A 19,513-nucleotide genomic window follows, 5' to 3' on the forward strand; every position below is an offset into this window, starting at 1 on the left:
ATGTAAGGGTTCAAACGGAACCCCTTGAAGAACTGAAAGAACTAGATTAAGACTCTAGGGAAGAGTCAAAGGTCTGTAAACAGGCTTGATTCTAACCAGAGCCTGAACAAACGCTTAAACGTCTGGCACAGCTGCCAGCCTTTTGTGAAGTAAAACAGATAAAGCAGAGATCTGTCCCTTCAGAGAACTCGCAGAAAATCCTTTCTCCAAACCTTCTTGTAGAAAGGAAAGAATCTTAGGAATTTTTATCTTGTTCCATGGGAATCCTTTAGATTCACACCAACAGATATATTTTTTCCATATATTATGGTAAATTTTTCTAGTTACAGGCTTTCTAGCCTGAATAAGAGTATCTATTACAGAATCTGAAAACCCACGCTTTGATAAAATCAAGCGTTTAAACTCCAAGCAGTCAGTTGGAGGAAAACCAGATTCGGATGTTCGAATGGACCCTGAATAAGAAGGTCCTGTCTCAAAGGTAGCTTCCATGGTGGAGCCGATGACACATTCACCAGGTCTGCATACCAAGTCCTGCGTGGCCACACAGGAACTATCAAGGTCACCGAAGCCCTCTCCAGATTGATCCTGGCTACCAGCCTGGGAATGAGAGGAAACGGTGGGAATACATAAGCTAGGTTGAAGATCCAAGGTGCTACTATTGTATCCAATAGAGTCGCCTTGGGATCCCTGGATTTGGACCCGTAACAAGGGACCATGAAGATCTGACGAGAGGCCATCAGAACCATGTCTGGAATGCCCCATAATTGAGTTATTTGGGCAAAGATTTCCAGATGGAGTTCCCACTCCCCCGGATGCTCCTCCATCGCCAGGGAACTCCTTGTTACCCCCTGATGGTTGATATATGTAACAGTCGTCATGATGTCTGATTGAAACCTTATGAATTTGGCCTTTGCTAGTCGAGGCCAAGCCTTGAGAGCATTGAATATCGCTCTCAGTTCCATTATGTTTATCGGGAGAAGAGAGTCGTCCCGAAACCATAGACCCTGAGTTTTCAGGGGTTCCCAGACCGCGCCCCAGCCCACCAGACTGGCGTCGGTAGTGACAATGACCTACTCTGGTCTGTGGAAGCTCATTCCCTGTGACAGGTTGTCCAGGGTCAGCCACCAACGGAGTGAATCTCTGGTTATTTGATCTACTTGTATCGTCGGAGACAAGTCTGTATAATCCCCATTCCACTGTCTGAGCATGCACAGGTGCAATGGTCTTAGATGAATTCGTGCAAAAGGAACTATGTCCATTGCCGCAACCATCAAACCTATTACTTCCATGGACTGCGCTATGGAAGGAAGAAGAACAGAATGAAGTACCTGACAAGAGCTTAGAAGTTTTGATTTTCTGGCCTCTGTCAGAAAAACCTTCATTTCTAAGGAAACTATTATTGTTCCCAAGAAGGGAACTCTTGTTGACGGGGACAGAGAACTTTTTTCTATGTTCACTTTCCACCTGTGAGATCTGAGAAAGGCTAGGACAATGTCCGTATGAGCCCTTGCTTTTGACAGAGACGACTTGAATCAGGATGTCGTCCAAGTAAGGTACTACTGCAATGCCCCTTGGTCTTAGCACCGCTAGAAGGGACCCTAGTACCCTTGTGAAAATCCTTGGAGCAGTGGCTAATCCGAATGGAAGTGCCACAGGTAATGCTTGTCCAGAAAGGCGAACCTTAGGAACCGAAAATGTTCCTTGTGGATAGGAATACGTAGGTACGCATCCTTTAAGTCCACCGTGGTCATGAATTGACCTTCCTGGATGGTAGGAAGGATCGTTCGAATGGTTTCCATTTTGAATGATGAAACCCTTAGAAACTTGTTTAGAATCTAGAGATCTAAAATAGGTCTGAATGTTCCCTCTTTTTTGGGAATTACGAACAGGTTGGAGTAAAAACCCATCCCTTGTTCTCCTAATGGAACAGGATGAATCACTCACATGCTTAACAGGTCTTCTACACAGTGTAAGAATGTCTGTTCGAAGATAATTGAGACCCGTGGAACCTTCCCCTTGGGGGTAGTTCCCTGAATTCCAGGAGATAACCTTGAGAAACTATTTCTAGCGCCCAAGGATCCTGAACATCTCTTGCCCCAGCCTGAGCAAAGAGAGAAAGTCTGCCCCCCACCAGATCCTTCCCAGATCGGGGGCCAACACTTCATGCTGTTTTGGTAGCAGTGGCAGGTGACTTGGCCTGCTTACCCTTGTTCCAGCCTTGCATCGGCCTCCAGGCTGGCTTGGTTTGAGAAGTATTACCCTCTTGCTTAGAGGGTGTAGAATTTGAGGCTGGTCCGTTTCTGCGAAAGGGACGAAAATTTGGCTTCTTTTTAGCCTTAAAAGACCTATCCAGAGGAAGGGCGTGGCCCTTTCCCCCAGTGATGTCTGAAATAATCTCTTTCAAGTCAGGGCCAAACAATGTTTTACCCTTGAAAGGGATGTTAAGCAAAAGCGCTCTGCGCGCCACGATAGCAAACCCTGAATTATTCGCCGCTAATCTAGCTAATTGCAAAGCGGCATCTAAAATAAAAAAGAGTTAGCCAATTTAAGAGCTTGAACTCTGTCCAAAACCTCCTCGTACGAAGATTCTTTATTGAGCGACTTTTCTAGTTCTTCGAACCAGAAACACGCAGCTGTAGTGACAGGAACAATGCATGAAATTGGTTGTAGAAGGTAACCTTGCTGAACAAACATCTTTTTAAGCAAACCCTCTAACCTTTAAACCATAGGATCTTGAAAGCACAACTATCTTCTATAGGAATAGAAGTGCGTTTGTTTAGAGTAGAAACCGCCCCCTCGACCTTGGGGACTGTATGCTATAAGTCCTTTCTGGGGTCGACTATAGGAACTAATTTCTTAAATATAGGGGGAGGACAAAAAGGTATGCCGGGCCTTTCCCACTCCTTATTTACTATGTCCGCCACCCGCTTGGGTATAGGAAAAACATCGGGGGGCACCGGAACCTCTAGGAACTTGTCCATCTTACCTAATTTCTCTGGAATGACCAAATTGTCACAATCATCCAGAGTAGATAATACCTCCTTAAGTAGTGCGTGGAGATGTTGAAATTTAAATTTAAAAGTTACAATATCAGGCTCTGCTTGTTGAGAAATTTTCCCTGAATCTGAAATTTCTCCCTCAGACAAAACCTCCCTCCTGGCCCCTTCAGATAGGTGTGAGGGTATGTCAGAACAGATATCATCAGCGTCCTCTTGCTCTTCAGTGTTTAAAACAGAGCAATCACGCTTTCTCTGATAAGTAGGCATTTTGGAAAAAATGCATGCAATAGAATTATCCATTACAGCCATTAATTGTTGTATGGTAATAAGTATTGGCGCACTAGATGTACTAGGGGCCTCTTGTGTGGGCAAAACTGGTGTAGACACAGAAGGGGATGATGCAGTACCATGCTTACTCCCCTCATTAGAGGAATCATCTTGGGCAATATCTCTATGGCATTATTATCCCTACTTTGTTTGGACATTATGACACAAATATATCACATATATTTAAATGGGGAGACACATTGGCTTTCATACATATAGAACATCGTTATCTGATGGTTCAGACATGTTAAACAGGCTTAAACTTGTCAACAAAGCACAAAAAACGTTTTGCAATAAAACCGTTACTGTCCCTTTAAATTTCAAACTGAACACACTTTATTACTGAATATGTGAAAAAGTATGAAGGAATTGTTCAAATTTCACCAAAATTTCACCACAGTAACTTAAAGCCTTAAAAGTATTGCACACCAAATTTGAAAGCTTTAACCCTTAAAATAACGGAACCGGAGCCGTTTTTACATTTAACCCCTATACAGTCCCAGGTATCTGCTTTGCTGAGACCCAACCAAGCCCAGAGGGGAATACGATACCAAATGATGCCTTCTATAAGCTTTTTCAGTGGTTCTTAGCTCCTCACACATGCATCTGCATGCCATGCTTTCCAAAAAACTGCGCATTAGAGGCGCGAAAATGAGGCTCTGTCTATGACTAGAAAGGCCCCCAGTGAAAAAGGTGTCCAATACAGTGCCTGCCGTTTTTATTAAAACAATCCCCAAGATTTAACAACTATTAAAAGTAATAATCTGCCAAATATACTTAGTAAAGTAATCGTTTTAGCCCAGAAAAATGTCTACCAGTTTTTTAAGCCCTAATGAAGCCCTTTATTCTTTTACTTAAACTTAAGAAAATGGCTTACCGGTTCCCATAGGGAAAATGACAGCTTCCAGCATTACCGAGTCTTGTTAGAAATGTGTCATACCTCAAGCAGCAAAAGTCTGCTCACTGTTTCCCCCAACTGAAGTTAATTCCTCTCAACAGTCCTGTGTGGAAACAGCCATCGATTTTAGTAACGGTTGCTAAAATCATTTTCCTCTTACAAACAGAAATCTTCATCTCTGTCCTGTTTCAGAGTAAATAGTACATACCAGCACTATTTTAAAATAACAAACTCTTGATTGAAGAATAAAAACTACATTTAAACACCAAAAAACTCTAAGCCATCTCCGTGGAGATGTTGCCTGTACAACGGCAAAGAGAATGACTGGGGAAGGCGGAGCCTAGGAGGGATCATGTGACCAGCTTTGCTGGGCTCTTTGCCATTTCCTGTTGGGGAAGAGAATATCCCACAAGTAAGGACGACGCCGTGGACCGGACACACCTATGTTGGAGAAAAAAAAAAAAACCTTTCTCCCAAAAATAGCCTCCAAAGAAGCAAGGTATCAAATCTGTTAAATTTGAAAAAGTATGAAGCGCAGACCAAGACTCCGTCTTGTAAATCTGTTCAACAGAAGCCACATTTAAAAAAGGCCCAAGTGAAAACCACAGCTCTAGTAGAATGAGCTGCAATCCCTTCAGGAGGCTGCTGTCCAGCAGTCTCATAAGCTAAATTAATTATGCTTTTTAACCAAAAAGACAGAGAGGCTGCTGAAGTCTTTTGACCTCTCCTCTGTCCAGAATAGACAACAAACAAGGTGAACGTTTGATGAAAACTGTAGTAGCTTGTAAGTAAAACTTTCAAGCACAAACCACGTCCAATATTGTGTAATAGACGTTCCTTCTTTGAGGAAGGATTAGGATACAAGCATGGAACAACTATCTCTTGAGTGATGTTCTTGTTAGATACCACCTTAGGAAAAAACCCAGGTTGGTACGCAGGACTACCTTATCCGTACGAAGGACCAGATAAGGAGAATCACATTGTAACACAGATAACTTGGAGACTCTACGAGTCGAGGAAATAGCTACCCAAAAGGAACTTTCCAAGATAAAGATTGATATCTATGGAACAAAAAAAAGGTTCAAACGGAACTTCTTGAAGAGCCTTAAGAACCAGGTTTAAGTTCCATGGTGGAGCAACAGTTTTAAACACAGGCTTGGATCTAACCAAAGCCTGACCAAATGCCTGAACGTCTAGAATACCTGCCAGACGCTGGTGCAAAAAAATAGACAGAGTAAAAATCTGTCCCTTTTAAGGAATTAGCTGACAACCCTTTTCTCAAAAACATCTTGGAGAAAAGATAATATCCTGGGAATCCAGGCTTTACTCCATGAGTAACCCTTGAATTCATAACAATCAGATATTTACACCATATCTATGTTCAATTTTCCTAGAGACAGGCTTTCATGTCTGTATTAAGGTATCAATGACTGACTCGGAGAAGCCATGCTTTGATAACATCAAGCGTTCAGTCTCCAGGCAGTCCATCTCAGATTGATTCTATTTAGATGGTTGAAAGGACCCTGAGGTAGAGGGACCTGTCTCAGAAGCAGAGACCGTGATGGAAAGGATGACATGTCCACCAGATCTGCATACCAGGTCCTGCGTGGCTACGCAGGCGCTGTCAAAAACACCAAAGCCCTCTCCTGCTTGGTCTTGACCTCCGAAGGAAATCCCACTCCCCCGGAAGAAAAGTCTGACGACTTAGAAAATCCACCTCCCAGTTCTCACACCTGGGATATGGATAGCTGATAGACAAGAGTGAGTCTCTGTCCAGTGAATTATTGTAAGACTTCTAACATCACTAGGGAACTTCTGTTCCCCCTTGATGGCTGATGTAAGCCACAGTCGTGTATATTGTCCGACTGAGTATGATGTACCTCAGAGTTGCTAACTGAGGCCAAGTCTGAAGAGCATGGAATATCACTCCCAGAATATTTATTAGAAGGAGGGTCTCCTCCTAAGTCCACTATCCCTGAGCCTTCAGGGAGTTCCAGACTGCATCCCAACCTAAAAGGCTGGCATCCATTGTAACAATTGTCCCATCTGACCTGCGGAAGGTCATACCCTTGGACAGATGGACCCGACATAGTCACCAGAGAAGAGAATCTCTGGTCTCTTGGTCCAGGTTCAATAGGGGGACAAATCTGTGTAATCCCCGTTCCTCTGACTGAGCATGCATAGTTGCAGCAGTCTGAAATGTAGACGTGCAAACGGTACTATGTCCCTTGCCGCTACCTATTAAGCCGATTTCATTCATGTACTGAGCCACCGAAGGGCGCGGATGGGATGAAAAACACGGCAGAAATTTAGAAACTTTGACAACCTGGACTCCGTCAGGTAAATTTTCATTTCTACAGAATCTATCAGAGTCCCTAGGAGGGAAACCCTTGAGATTGGGGATAGAGAACTCTTTCCTTGTTCACTTTCCACCCATGTGATCTCAGAAATGCCAGTACTACGTCCGTATGAGACTTGGCAATTTGGATGTTTGACGCCTGTATCAGGATGTCGTCTAACTAAGGGGCCACTTCTATGCCCCGCGGCCTAAGGACCGCCAAAGCGACCCCAGAACCTTCTTTATGCATCACAATGTGAGGATAAGCATCCTTCAAATCCATTGTAGTCCTCTATTGACTCTCCTGGATCATAGTTAAGATGGTACGAATAGATTCCATCTTAAATGACGGAATTCTGAGGAATTTGTTTAAGATCTTTAGATCCAAAATAGGTCTGAAGGTTCCCTCACCTTGGGAACCACAAACAGATTTGAGTAAAAACTCTGTCCCTGTTCCTCTCTTGGAACTGGATGGATCTCGTACACAATGTAAGAATGCCTCCTTTATCTGTTTTGCAGATAATTGTGAAAGGCGAAATCTCCCCTATTTTTTTTTTGGGGGGGGGGGGAATCTTTGAAATCCAGAAGATCTCTGGGATATAAATTCCAATGCCTAGGGATCCTGGGCATCTCTTGCCCACGCCCGGGTGAAGAATGAAAGTCTGACCCCTATAGGATCCGTTACCGGATAGGGGTCCGTTCCTTCATGCTGCCTTAGAGGCAGCAGCAGGCTCCTTGGCCTGCTTATCTTTGTTCCAGGTCCAATTGTCTCCAGACCGCCTTGGACTGAGCAAAAATTCCCTCTTGTTTTGCCTTAGAGGAAGTGGATGCCACACCTGCCCTGAAGTTTTAAAAGGCACGAAAATTAGACCTTTTTTGGCCCTGATTCCTATCCTGAGGAAGGGCATGACCTTTTCCTCCAGTGATATAAGCAATAATCTCCTTCAAACCAGGCCCGAATAGGGTCTGCCCCTTGAAGGGAAGTTAAGTAGCTTATTTATTAAAGTCACGACAGCTGACCATGATATAAGCCATAGCGCTCTGCGCGCCAGTATAGTAAAAAACAGAATTCTTAGCCGTTAGTCTAGACAAATGAACAAAGGCATCAGAAAACAAAGGAATTGGCTAGCATAAGCTTGTCAAATATATTCATCCAATGGAGCCGCTAACTGTAAAGCCTCATCAAGAGACTCAACCCAGAACGCCGCAGCAGCAGTGACAGAAGCAATGTATGCAAGGGGCTGCAGGATAAAACCCTGTTGAATAAACATTTTTTATCCATTGGATCTAAAAAGCACAACTGTCCTCGCCAGAGGTAGTGGTACGCTTAGCTAGAGTAGAAACTCTTCTCTCCACCTTAGGAACTGTCTGCCAGAAGTTCCGTGTGGTGGTAACTATTAGAAAACATTCTTCTAAAAAATAGGAGGGGAAGAGAACGGCACACCTGGTCTATCCCATTCCTTATTAAAAAAATTTTTTTTTAGTAAACCTCTTTAGGTATTGGAAAAACATCAGTACACACCGGCACTGCATATTATTTATCCAGTCTACACAATTTCTCTGGCCCTGCGATTGTACACATTCATTCAGAGCAGCCAAAGCCTCCCTGAGCAACAAGTGGAGGTTCTCAAGCATAAATTTTAAATGTAGAAATATCAGAATCAGGTTAAATCATCTTCCCTGAGTCAAAAAAATCACCCACAGACTAAGCATATTGTGAGGTAGTATCATACATGGTTCTTAAAGCGTCTGTATGCTCTGTATCTACCCCCAGAGCTATCTGCTTTCCTTTAATTTCAGGTAGTCTGACTAATACTGCTGCCAGAGTATTATTCACCACCTTTGCCATGTCTTGTAAAATAAACGCTATGGACGCCCTTGATGTACTTGGCGCCATTTGAGCGTGAGTCCCTGAAGCGGGAGTCGAAGGGTCTGACACGTGGGGAGAGTTAGTCGGCATAACTTTCCCCTCGACAGAATCCCCTGGTAAAAGAAACGCTATGGGTGCCCTTGATGTACTTGGCGCCATTTGAGCGTGAGTGCCTAAAGCGGGAGTCAAAAGGTCTGACACGTGGGGAGAGTTAGTCGGCATAACTACCCCCACGACAGAATCATCTGGTGATAATGTTTTTAAAGACAAAAAATGATCTTTATTGTTTAACATGAAATCAGTACATCTGGTACACATTCTAAGATGGGGTTCCACCATGGCTTTAAAACATAATGAACACAGAGCTTCCTCTATGTCAGACACGTTAGAACAGACTAATAATGAGACTAATAAGCTTGGAAAACACTTTAAATCAAGTTAACAAGCAAATATATAAAACGTTACTGTGCCTTTAAGAGAAACAAATTTTGTCAAAATTTGAAAAACAGTGAAAAAAGGCAGTAAAACAAACAAAATTTTTACAGTACATGTAATAAGGTAACAGAGCATTGCACCCACTTGCAAATGGATGATTAACCCCTTAATGCAAAAAACAGATAAAAAAAACGACAGACGTTTTTAAAAACAGACACAACAAAACTGCCACAGCAGAGCTGTGGATTACCTTCCCTATAAATGATTTTGGAAGTCTTTTTAGCCCTTTAGAAATGTCCTGTAGTATTCATGGGACTGCTGAGGGAATCTGGATAATTCATTTTGTAATTTTAACTGCGCAAAAAAGCGCTAAATTAGGCCCCTCCCACTCATATTACAACAGTGGGAAGCTTCAGTTAACTGTTTCTATGCAAAAACAAAATTTATGCTTACCTGATAAATTCCTTTCTCCTGTAGTGTGGTCAGTCCACGGGTCATCATTACTTCTGGGATATTAACTCCTCCCCAACAGGAAGTGCAAGAGGATTCACCCAGCAGAGCTGCTATATAGCTCCTCCCCTCTACGTCACCTCCAGTCATTCGACCAAGGACCAACGAGAAAGGAGAAGCCAAAGGGTGTAGTGGTGACTGGAGTATAATTCAAAATTTTTTTACCTGCCATGAAAAACAGGGCGGGCCGTGGACTGACCACACTACAGGAGAAAGGAATTTATCAGGTAAGCATAAATTTTGTTTTCTCCTGTTAAGTGTGGTCAGTCCACGGGTCATCATTACTTCTGGGATACCAATACCAAAGCAAAAGTACACGGATGACGGGAGGGACAGGCAGGCTCTTTATACGGAAGGAACCACTGCCTGAAGAACCTTTCTCCCAAAAACAGCCTCCGAAGAAGCAAAAGTGTCAAATTTGTAAAATTTGTAAAAAGTATGAAGAGAAGACCAAGTTGCAGCCTTGCAAATCTGTTCAACAGAAGCCTCATTCTTAAAGGCCCAAGTGGAAGCCACAGCTCTAGTAGAATGTGCTGTAATTCTTTCAGGAGGCTGCTGTCCAGCAGTCTCATAGGCTAACCGTATTATGCTACGAAGCCAAAAAGAGAGAGAGGTAGCCGAAGCTTTTTGACCTCTCCTCTGACCAGAATAAACGACAAACAGGGAAGACGTTTGCCAAAAATCCTTAGTTGCCTGTAGATAAAATTTCAGGGCACGGACTACATCTAGATTGTGTAGCAGACGTTCCTTCTTCGAAGAAGGATTAGGACACAAAGATGGAACCACAATCTCTTGATTGATATTCCTGTTAGTGACCACCTTAGGTAGGAACCCAGGTTTAGTACGCAGAACTACCTTGTCTGAATGAAAAATCAGATAAGGAGAATCACAATGTAAGGCAGATAACTCAGAGACTCTTCGAGCCGAGGAAATCGCCATTAAAAACAGAACTTTCCAAGATAACAGCTTGATATCAATGGAATGAAGGGGTTCAAACGGAACACCCTGTAACATTAAGAACTAAGTTCAAACTCCATGGTGGAGCAACAGTTTTAAACACAGGCTTGATCCTTGTTAAAGCCTGACAAAAAGCCTGAACGTCCGGAACTTCTGACAGACGTTTGTGTAAAAGAATGGACAGAGCTGAAATCTGTCCCTTTAAGGAACTAGCGGATAAACCCTTTTCTAAACCTTCTTGTAGAAAAGACAATATCCTCGGAATTCTAACCTTACTCCATGAGTAACTTTTGGATTCGCACCAATATAAGTATTTGCGCCATATCTTATGGTAAATCTTTCTGGTAACAGGCTTCCTAGCCTGTATTAAGGTATCAATAACTGACTCAGAAAAACCACGTTTTGATAAAATCAAACGTTCAATTTCCAAGCAGTCAGCTTCAGAGAAATTAGATTTTGATGTTTGAAGGGACCCTGGATCAGAAGGTCCTGTTTCAGAGGTAGAGACCAAGGTGGACAGGATAACATGTCCACTAGATCTGCATACCAAGTCCTGCGTGGCCATGCAGGCGCTATTAGAATCACTGATGCTCTCTCCTGTTTGATTCTGGCAATCAATCGAGGAAGCATTGGGAAGGGTGGAAACACATAAGCCATCCCGAAGGTCCAAGGTGCTGTCAAAGCATCTATCAGAACCGCTCCCGGATCCCTGGATCTGGACCCGTAACGAGGAAGCTTGGCATTCTGTCGAGACGCCATGAGATCTATCTCTGGTTTGCCCCAACGTAGAAGTATTTGGGCAAAAACCTCCGGATGAAGTTCCCACTCCCCCGGATGAAAAGTCTGACGACTTAAGAAATCCGCCTCCCAGTTCTCACTCCCGGGATGTGGATTGCTGACAGGTGGCAAGAGTGAGACTCTGCCCAGCGAATTATCTTTGATACTTCCATCATTGCTAGGGAGCTTCTTGTCCCTCCCTGATGGTTGATGTAAGCTACAGTCGTGATGTTGTCCGACTGAAACCTGATGAACCCCCGAGTTGTTAACTGGGGCCAAGCCAGAAGGGCATTGAGAACTGCTCTCAATTCCAGAATGTTTATTGGTAGGAGACTCTCCTCCTGATTCCATTGTCCCTGAGCCTTCAGAGAATTCCAGACAGCGCCCCAACCTAGTAGGCTGGCGTCTGTTGTTACAATTGTCCAGTCCGGCCTGCTGAATGGCATCCCCCCTGGACAGATGTGGCTGAGAAAGCCACCATAGAAGAGAATTTCTGGTCTCTTGATCCAGATTCAGAGTAGGGGACAAGTCTGAGTAATCCCCATTCCACTGACTTAGCATGCACAATTGCAGCGGTCTGAGATGTAGGCGTGCAAAGGGTACTATGTCCATTGCCGCTACCATTAAGCCGATCACCTCCATGCATTGAGCTACTGACGGATGTTGAATTGAATGAAGGACACGGCATGCATTTTGAAGCTTTGTTAACCTGTCTTCTGTCAGGTAAATCTTCATTTCTACAGAATCTATAAGAGTCCCCAAGAAGGGAACTCTTGTGAGTGGAAAGAGAGAACTCTTCTTTTCGTTCACCTTCCATCCATGCGACCTTAGAAATGCCAGTACTAACTCTGTATGAGACTTGGCAGTTTGAAAGCTTGAAGCTTGTATCAGAATGTCGTCTAGGTACGGAGCTACCGAAATTCCTCGTGGTCTTAGTACCGCCAGAAGAGCACCCAGAACCTTTGTGAAGATTCTTGGAGCCGTAGCCAATCCGAAGGGAAGAGCTACAAACTGGTAATGCCTGTCTAGAAAGGCAAACCTTAGATACCGGTAATGATCTTTGTGAATCGGTATGTGAAGGTAAGCATCCTTTAAATCCACTGTGGTCATGTACTGACCCTTTTGGGTAAGATTGTCCGAATAGTTTACATTTTGAACGATGGAACTCTTAGGAATTTGTTTAGGATCTTTAAATCCAAGATTGGCCTGAAAGTTCCCTCTTTTTTGGGAACCACAGATTTGAGTAAAACCCTTGTCCTTGTTCCGACCGCGGAACCGGATTGATCACTCCCATTACTAAAAGATCTTGTACGCAGTGTAGAAACGCCTCTTTCTTTATTTGGTTTGTTGACAACCTTGACAGATGAAATCTCCCTCTTGGGGGAGAGGATTTGAAGTCCAGAAGGTATCCCTGAGATATGATCTCTAACGCCCAGGGATCCTGGACATCTCTTACCCAAGCCTGGGCGAAGAGAGAAAGTCTGCCCCCCACTAGATCCGTTCCCGGATCGGGGGCCCTCGATTCATGCTGTCTTAGGGGCAGCAGCAGGTTTCCTGGCCTGCTTGCCCTTGTTCCAGGACTGGTTAGGTCTCCAGCCTTGTCTGTAGCGAGCAACAGCTCCTTCCTGTTTTGGTGCAGAGGAAGTTGATGCTGCTCCTGCTTTGAAATTACGAAAGTAACGAAAATTAGACTGTCAAGCCTTAGGTTTGGCTCTGTCTTGAGGCAGGGCATGGCCTTTACCTCCTGTAATGTCAGCGATAATTTCTTTCAACCCGGGCCCGAATAAGGTCTGCCCTTTGAAAGGTATATTAAGCAATTTAGATTTAGAAGTAACATCAGCTGACCAGGATTTTAGCCACAGTGCTCTGCGCGCCTGAATGGCGAATCCGGAATTCTTAGCCGTAAGTTTAGTTAAATGTACTACGGCATCCGAAATAAATGAGTTAGCTAACTTAAGGGCTTTAAGTTTGTGTGTAATCTCATCTAATGGAGCTGATTCAAGTGTCTCTTCCAGAGACTCAAACCAAAATGCTGCTGCAGCCGTGACAGGCGCAATGCATGCAAGAGGTTGCAATATAAAACCTTGTTGAACAAACATTTTCTTAAGGTAACCCTCTAACTTTTTATCCATTGGATCTGAAAAGGCACAGCTATCCTCCACCGGGATAGTGGTACGCTTAGCTAAAGTAGAAACTGCTCCCTCCACCTTAGGGACCGTTTGCCATAAGTCCCGTGTGGTGGCGTCTATTGGAAACATCTTTCTAAATATTGGAGGGGGTGAGAACGGCACACCGGGTCTATCCCACTCCTTAGTAACAATTTCAGTAAGTCTCTTAGGTATAGGAAAAACGTCAGTACTCGACGGTACCGCAAAATATTTATCCAACCTACACATTTTCTCTGGTATTGCAACTGTGTTACAATCATTCAGAGCCGCTAACACCTCCCCTAGTAATACACGGAGGTTTTCCAGCTTAAATTTAAAATTTGAAATATCTGAATCCAGTCTGTTTGGATCAGAACCGTCACCCGCAGAATGAAGCTCTCCGTCCTCATGTTCTGCCAATTGTGACGCAGTGTCTGACATGGCCCTAATATTATCAGCGCACTCTGTTCTCACCCCAGAGTGATCACGCTTACCTCTTAGTTCTGGTAATTTAGCCAAAACTTCAGTCATAACAGTAGCCATATCCTGTAATGTGATTTGTAATGGCCGCCCAGATGTACTCGGCGCTACAATATCACGCACCTCCCGAGCGGGAGATGCAGGTACTGACACGTGAGGCGAGTTAATCGGCATAACTCTCCCCTCGTTGTTTGGTGAAATATGTTCAATTTGTACAGATTGACTTTTATTTAAAGTAACATCAATGCAGTTAGTACATAAATTTCTATTGGGCTCCACTTTGGCTTTAGCACATATAGCACAGATATCTTCCTCTGAATCAGACATGTTTAACACACTAGAAATAAACTAGCAACTTGGAAATACTTTTCAAGTAATTTACTATAATATGAAAACGTACTGTGCCTATAAGAAGCACAGAAAAAGTTATGACAGTTGAAAATTGATAAACTGAAAAGTTATAGCATCAAATCTTTGTACAAAACACACTTTTAGCAAAGGATTGCTCCCATTAGCAAAGTATAACTAACCCTGATAAAATACAGAAATAAACGTTTTTTATCACAGTCAACTACAATCTCACAGCTCTGCTGTGAGTGATTACCTCCCTCAAAACAAGTTTTGAAGACCCCTGAGTTCTGTAGAGATGAACCGGATCATGCAGGGAAGACAATGAACTTCTGACTGAATTTTTTGATGCGTAGCAAAAGCGCCAAAAAAGGCCCCTCCCCCTCACACACAACAGTGAGAGAGATCAGTAAACTGTCATAAATTAAATAAAACGACTGCCAAGTGGAAAAAAAAGTGCCCAAAACATTTTTTCACCCAGTACCTCAGAAAATTAAACGATTTTACATGCCAGCAAAAAACGTTTAACATTAAATAAATTAAGTGTTATTAAAAAGCCTGTTGCTAGTCCCTGCAAATTAGGCTAAAGTCTTATGCATACAGTATAATTCCAGTGAAGTGCCATTCCCCAGAATACTGAAGTGTAAAATATACATACATGACAGCCTGATACCAGTTGCTGCTACTGCATTTAAGGCTGAGTTTACATTATATCGGTATGGCAGAATTTTCTCATCAATTCCATTGTCAGAAAATAATAAGCTGCTACATACCTCTTGCAGATTAATCTGCCCGCTGTCCCCTGATCTGAAGTTTACCTCTCCTCAGATGGCCGAGAAACAGCAATATGATCTTAACTACGCCGGCTAAAATCATAGAAAAAACTCAGGTAGATTCTTCTTCAAATTCTACCAGAGAAGGAATAACACACTCCGGTGCTATTATAAAATAACAAACTTTTGATTGAAGGTATGAAACTAAGTATAATCACCACAGTCCTCTCACACATCCTATCTATTCGTTGGGTGCAAGAGAATGACTGGAGGTGACGTAGAGGGGAGGAGCTATATAGCAGCTCTGCTGGGTGAATCCTCTTGCACTTCCTGTTGGGGAGGAGTTAATATCCCAGAAGTAATGATGACCCGTGGACTGACCACACTTAACAGGAGAAATTAAGCCAGCCATGTGGAAAAAACTTAGGCCCCAATAAGTTTTATCACCAAACATATGTTAAAAACGATTAAACATGCCAGCAAACGTTTTAAAACACATTTTTACAAGAGTATGTATCTCTATTAATAAGCCTGATACCAGTCGCTTTTACTGCATTTAAGGCTATACCAACATTACAGTGTTATCACCAATGTACGTTAAAAAACGATTAAACATGCCAGCAAACGTTTTAAAACACATTTTTATAAGAGTATGTATCTCTATTAATAAGCCTGATACCAGTGGCTATCGCTGCATTTAAGGCTTTACTTACATTACTTCGGTATCAGCAGTATTTTCTTAGTCAATTCCATTCCTAGAAAAATATTTTACTGCACATACCTTATCTGCAGGAAAACCTGCACGCCATTCCCCCTCTGAAGTACCTCACTCCTCAGAATGTGTGAGAACAGCAAATGGATCTCAGTTACGTCTGCTAAGATCATAGAAAAACGCAGGCAGATTCTTCTTCCAAATACTGCCTGAGAAAAACAGCACACTCCGGTGCCATTTAAAAATAACAAACTTTTGATTGAAGAATAAACTAAGTATAAATCACCACAGACTCTCACAACCTCCTATCTATGTTGAGGCTTGCAAGAGAATGACTGACTATGGCAGTTAGGGGAGGAGCTATATAGCAGCTTTGCTGTGGGTGGACTCTTGCAACTTCCTGTTGGGAAGGAGAATATATTCCATAAGTAATGGATGATCCGTGGACTGGATACACTTAACAAGAGAAATCCAGTTGCTAAGGCCCCAGATTGATATAGACAAGGCCTGGCGCTAACATCAGGAGAAAACACCTTTGGTTAATTTTTAAGAAATAATTGTACACTAAGCATAATATCCCCTTTTACAATGTCAAAACATTGGTCCCCAGCCTAACTGAAGCCTCTACTACTAAACCACATCTTACACTTAGCAATTGCCGTTCTCTTAAAAGCGGCATACATCTAAATTTTACAAGCGCCCCAAAAAATAAAAATACCCCTAAAGCTGCCAGAGCTCGGAAAAGGGTCAGAGACTTCACTGAAAGCGTTCCCAGTGACAATATAACGGTTAGAGACCTGATAAGGAGAAAATAAATGGTGTCTTGAGGAGAGCAGGTTAAGTCCCCTGGCTATGTTGTACCATTGTTAGAGAATCTACAAATACATCTGGGCTGAGTAAAGGCACTTACCTTACGCAGCACCCCTCCACTGGATTACCAGGGATCTCAATCTAGGTCAATGCAGTTTACAGTAGAGAGCCCACATCCAGGGCAGGTATTTAGTACCGCAGAGGATTGCAGTAGGAAATACCGTAGTGCTTCAGGGGGAGGCTAGGGACGAGTCCCTGTGACACCTGAGGGTAGTTATGGCTGAAGTCGCGTTAGGGAAATGCTGTGCACATAACAGGGTATTCCTGTGTCCCAGTAACATTCAGTTGCTGTGAATAGTTTTCTTTCTTTGTAAATGATACTCCCCAGAGACTCTGGTTCTCACATAGGTCTGAACACCCATTTTGTAATCCATAAAGCAAGTATCTAAACAACCTCTATTCTCAACCATTTACTACGAGGCCAAGAACAAAAACAAAGAGACTGATGGGAGGTATTTTAAGCTCTTTTATGGATTCTTAACCTCCTCCTAGTGGCGGAAAATATATCCCATATGTTATGGAGGACTGTGGACCATCATTTTACGAAAGAAAGTCAAACTCAGCTCAGAATACCACAATCCTAGTTGAGTATCTGGCTTTTTACATTTATAATCTTATAATATACATTTTGTGGGTTTCAGAAGCAATAATACAAATTCTGAGAATTTCAGATATTGCAACTTAAAAAAAAAAAACTTACCAAAAACACTGGGAGTTGGAATTTGTCATTTAAGACAACAGCCTGTACACTGCATGGTCCACAGAGCCTCACAACTACTTCTTTACCAAAAAAGTTAGCATGAAACACGAACAACAGAATTCCTGAGCCTATTGAATGGATAAAAACAACAAATATAGAAAACTGGCAGCATTGAAAACAATTATATGCTATATTACTACATTCCTGCCATAGAGTGCTAGACATGAGCATGCTCCTGAGCTTTCACAAGCCTACCTAGGTTATTTAAAACTAAGGAAACCAAGAGAAAGTTATTTAAAAAGTGCATCATTTATACAGGAAATGGCAAACTTCCTAGCACACAGGGCTGCAAACTAATATTTTAGAAGTCTTAAAAGAACCAATAAATACAGTAGATTTGCACAATTAACAAATGCATGATAAAAACTCAATGCAATAGCACTTAGTCTGAATATCAAATTAGATTTTTTTTTCTGAAAATGTTCAAAGTTATGTCTATTTCCACTCCTTCTGTATCATGTGAAAGCAATCAGCCAATCACAAATGCATATACGTATATTTAGTAACATCTTGCACATGCTCAGTAGGGGCTTGTGATTTAAAAATGTAAATATAAAAAGACTTTGCACATTTTGTTAATGGAAGTAAATTGGAAAGCTGTTTAAAATTGCAAGCTATCTCTGAATCATGAAAGTTTAATTTTGACTTGTGTCCCTTTAAAAAAAGAGACACTGTACACTATTTTTCTTTGCATAAATGTTTTGTAGATGATCCATTGATATAGCCCATCTGGACCTGTGTTTTTGTAAAAAAAAATTATAGTTTTGCTTATTTTTAAATAACATTGTGCAGATTTAGAATCCCAAGCAAGCCCCAAAGTTTAAGATGTATACAGACTTCAGATTGCTTGCTTGTCTAATGGCTCTTTTAATATGCAGGGAAGGGGGGGGGGGGGAGGGGAGTGTGCTTTTTGCAAAACCAATTTCAGTGGGTGCCCCAGGATAACCTTATCAACAGTGCAAAATTAGTAGCTTCTAAGTAAATTTTTAAAAGGTTTTATACAGGATTTTTGTATCAGTATCTGTGCATATTCTTCTTTATAGTAGTGTCTATTACTTGCAGTTATATAAAAATAGGTCCCTTTAAGGCACACAATAAAATGATGGCTATTTAATAATATACAAATTATTTAGTACTTTGTCTGCCTTTCAGATGGCTCTTCTGAGTTGTGGTCAACTCAAAGCACACATTTTTAGTTATGCTTTTTCTCAAACTATGGCACACACTCTGCTTTTCCTGAAAAATAAAAGGGGCATAATACTCATATGCTAAATCACTTGAAAGTGATGCAGCATAACTGTAAAAAGCTGACAGGAAAATATTACCTGAGCATCTCTATGTAAAAACAAAATTTATGCTTACCTGATAAATTTATTTCTCTTGTGGTGTATCCAGTCCACGGATTCATCCATTACTTGTGGGATATTCTCCTTCCCAACAGGAAGCTGCAAGAGGATCACCCACAGCAGAGCTGTCTATATAGCTCCTCCCCTAACTACCACCTCCCAGTCATCGACCGAAGACAAGCAAGAGAAAGGAGAAACTATAGGGTGCAGTGGTGACTAGTTTAAAAATTTAAAAAACCCCTGCCTTAAAATGACAGGGCGGGCCGTGGACTGAATACACCACAAGAGAAATAAATTTATCAGGTAAGCATAAATTTTGTTTTCTCTTGTAAGGTGTATCCAGTCCACGGATTCATAAATTACTTGTGGGATACCAATACCAAAGCTATAGGACACGGATGAAGGGAGGGACAAGGCAGGCGCTTCAACGGAAGGCACCACTGCCTGTAAGACCTTTCTCCCAAAAATAGCCTCAGAAGAAGCAAAAGTATCAAATTTGTAGAATTTAGAAAAAGTATGAAGCGAAGACCAAGTCGCCGCCTTACAAATCTGTTCAACAGAAGCCTCATTTTTAAAAGCCCATGTGGAAGCCACTGCTCTAGTGGAATGAGCTGTAATTCTTACAGGAGGCTGCTGGCCAGCAGTCTCATAAGCTAAGCGGATTATACTTCATAACCAAAAGGAAAGAGAAGTTGCAGAAGCCTTTTGGCCTTTCTTCTGTCCAGAGTAGACAACAAACAACGCAGATGTTTGACGAAAATCTTTAGTAGCTTGTAAATAAAACTTTAAAGCACGAACCACGTCAAGATAATAGACGTAAAGAATAGTGTAATAGACGTTCCTTCTTTGAAGAAGGATTAGGACACAGTGACGGAACAACAATCTCCTGATTGATATTCTTATTAGATACCACCTTAGGAAGAAACCCAGGTTTGGTACGCAACACTACCTTATCTGCATGGAAGA

General features: G+C 42.2%; 1 protein-coding gene across 1 annotated transcript in view; it reads right to left on the reverse strand.

Annotated features, from left to right (window-relative positions):
• MPHOSPH8 (M-phase phosphoprotein 8) overlaps window positions 1-19,513 on the reverse strand; it is a 163,874-nt gene that overhangs the window by 31,654 nt on the left and 112,707 nt on the right. Inside the window, exon 12 of the mRNA XM_053708533.1 lies at window positions 17,142-17,269. Coding sequence (XP_053564508.1) covers window positions 17,142-17,269 — 128 coding nt within the window. The remainder of the gene's footprint in view (window positions 1-17,141; window positions 17,270-19,513) is intronic.

This window comes from Bombina bombina, chromosome 3 (genome assembly GCF_027579735.1).
Source record: "Bombina bombina isolate aBomBom1 chromosome 3, aBomBom1.pri, whole genome shotgun sequence".
Lineage (NCBI taxonomy): Eukaryota > Metazoa > Chordata > Amphibia > Anura > Bombinatoridae > Bombina > Bombina bombina.